This window comes from Colius striatus, chromosome 3 (assembly GCF_028858725.1).
Source record: "Colius striatus isolate bColStr4 chromosome 3, bColStr4.1.hap1, whole genome shotgun sequence".
NCBI lineage: Eukaryota > Metazoa > Chordata > Aves > Coliiformes > Coliidae > Colius > Colius striatus.
The window spans coordinates 13,244,425-13,246,913 of NC_084761.1; the positions used below are offsets into that span (position 1 = coordinate 13,244,425).

At 50.5% G+C, this 2,489-nt stretch overlaps 1 protein-coding gene across 1 annotated transcript; it reads right to left on the minus strand.

Moving 5' to 3' along the window:
• Positions 1–927: 927 nt before the first annotated feature.
• LOC104557707 (galanin receptor type 1) lies at positions 928–2,250 on the minus strand. The gene has a single exon (XM_061991951.1). It carries the CDS (start codon positions 2,248–2,250, stop codon positions 928–930), a length of 1,323 nt encoding a protein of 440 aa, XP_061847935.1.
• Between the last annotated feature and the right edge of the window lie 239 nt (positions 2,251–2,489).

Here is a 2,489-nt window from a genome sequence, read left to right on the forward strand (position 1 = left end):
AATAGGTTTTAACCTACTTCTGATCCTCAGGAAACGCGAGCACTTTGATTCTCTCCTTCCCAGACAAATAGCATTGCATTAGTTGATTCTGATTTTATTAGCTATAAACCACTTTCTATTTTTATTTTCACATGCCATTGACTTTGTTTGGTACAGACACAGATGAACAAAGGCTGGTTTTTCAAGTGCAAATCATGTTAATAGACGCTTGGTTCTTTCCACTCCACCCGCAAGAACATGCTGTAAGAAAGAGAGCTGATACCCAAAGAATATTTTCCTATTGCATTTCCTAAATCACCTCCGAGGCCACATAATCCCTTCTGAATTCCCAAATGCCGAGTGGTGATGGCTGCTTTAGTACTTCTGGCACTGTCTCTTCTCATCAGGAGAATTTATTTGCATGGAAGAGTGAAACAATATGATCAGACAATGAAATCTCAAGTGGTAAAGTGTGTGAAATTCTCCACTGCTGTTACATTTTATGATACCATTTCTGCCATTTCTTCACCGCTTGCAACCAGATGATGGATTTGGAGCAGAGAGTATCTCTTATCACTGCTCTTTATCAGCACAGGGTTAGCAGCAGCAAGCAGTCAAATTGTTCCTGGAGCCAAATGGCACATCTGCCTCCAGAGATGGAACTCCCTTGTTGGGAAGTTGATCTATCCAACTATGTGACCATTGACTAGGCAACAAGCTACACATCTAGTTGTCCTCAGTGAAAATTGTCTTAAAACTTGATCTGAGGTAAAATACACAATCTTTTTCTCTCATTGTTTGCTTCCTTCCCTGTTTCAGTCTTTATGGACTGGTGGTGGGAGTGAGTAGAAGAAATCAAGTTTTTTCAGTCATTAAAACATCTGGTTCAGAAAGACCTCTGAAGTCATATATGCAGATGAGGGTATGAGGTGCACTTCCTGAGCAGAATTATAAGGAAGTGTTCTCACTGGAGACAGTGTTCAGAGGTGGATGCCGGCAGGAGCATCCACACTTGTTCTTACGGCCATGACCTTCCTGACATCTCCTGCCCATGGTGGGGGTTGCAGAAGGTCCCTTCCTTGAAGGCTCCATTGAACCCTGGTAAGAGAGCAGCTCTGGGACAGAGGAACGGGTCGCCCCTTCAGACAGAGAGAAGTTAAAGAGAGAGACCATTCTTTGGTGGTATTTGCTCTTCATTTCCTTGGCTGACCTGTAGAGGTTCCCAACAAAGCAGTAGCATATAGGGTTGAGGCTGGAATTGGTGAGGCCAAGCCACTGGGCAAAAGGCCTGAGCTGCAGGATCCAAGGAGAAGGAGTCACATCCTGCAGCGACTTGGGGATGTTGAAATCAATCCAGATGTCCATCAGGTAAACAGGCAGCCAGGAGATTGCAAACAGCAGGACCAGGGCCACCACCATCTGCGCTACCTTCTTTCGGATCTTCAGCCTGGAAGCTGGCAGAGATCTATTCAGGGCAGTGCTCTCCTTCAGCTGGCTGCTACGGCTCCACAGCCGCCTCACCGTGAGGAAGCAAATGACCATGTTGAACAGGACTGGTAGGCAGTAGAGGGCACAGAAGAGCAGAAAGTTGTAGGCTTGCTTGAGCCTCTCCTGAGGCCAAATCTCCCTGCAGATGGAAAACACCAGAGGCAAGCCCTCCACCACCCCAATCTCATCCCGTTTGTTCATGAAGATGAGGGGCATGCATATCCCCGAGGACAACAGCCACACCACCAGGATGGTGCTGAGGATCCTCTTCTGGGTGAAGAAAGACCGGGCATTGAGTGGATTGTGCACACTGTAGTACCGATTCACACTGATGACGGTCAGGCTGAGGACGCTGGCAGAGACAGAAACAGCCTGAATGAAGGGCACTGCCCGGCAGAGGAAGTCTCCATACACCCAGGCTTTGTAGATGAGATTGCCCACAGTGATGGGCATGCAGACACACACCACCATGAGGTCACACACCGCCAGGTTGATGAGGAGGCTGCGGGTGGCACTCAGGCTGGACACCCGACTCCGGCGCTTCCGGGTGAGCACCCTGATGGACATGATGTTCCCCACAAAACCCACCACAAAGGACACCAGGTACATCGCCGTGAGGCTGATGGTGACAGGCTCCTTCACAAAGAGGAAAAGCATCTTCTCCAGCTCTTCCCAGCCCAGCTCCTGGCTCCCATTCCAGAGCCCGCTTTGGGTCTGGTTCTCCTCCTGCCAGAGCTGCAGCGGGCTGAGGGGGAGGCCGATGGTAGAGGGGGAGGAATTCATGGCTGAGACCCACCGGTCACTCTGGATTAACAGGGCAGAGCCTGCCGCGGGGCCCTCAGCACTCCCGGCATGTTTAGCTGGGACCAGTCACGCTGCAAAAGAGAATGGAGAGGAGCAAGGATGAGCGCGGGCTCCGGGCAATGTTTTCCCTTCTCGGGGAAGGTGCCGGGTCAGTAACGGCTTCTCGGTAACTTAGTTGAGCAGCGGCCGTGAGCGCTGGGGAGCTCGGTCTGGGCAGC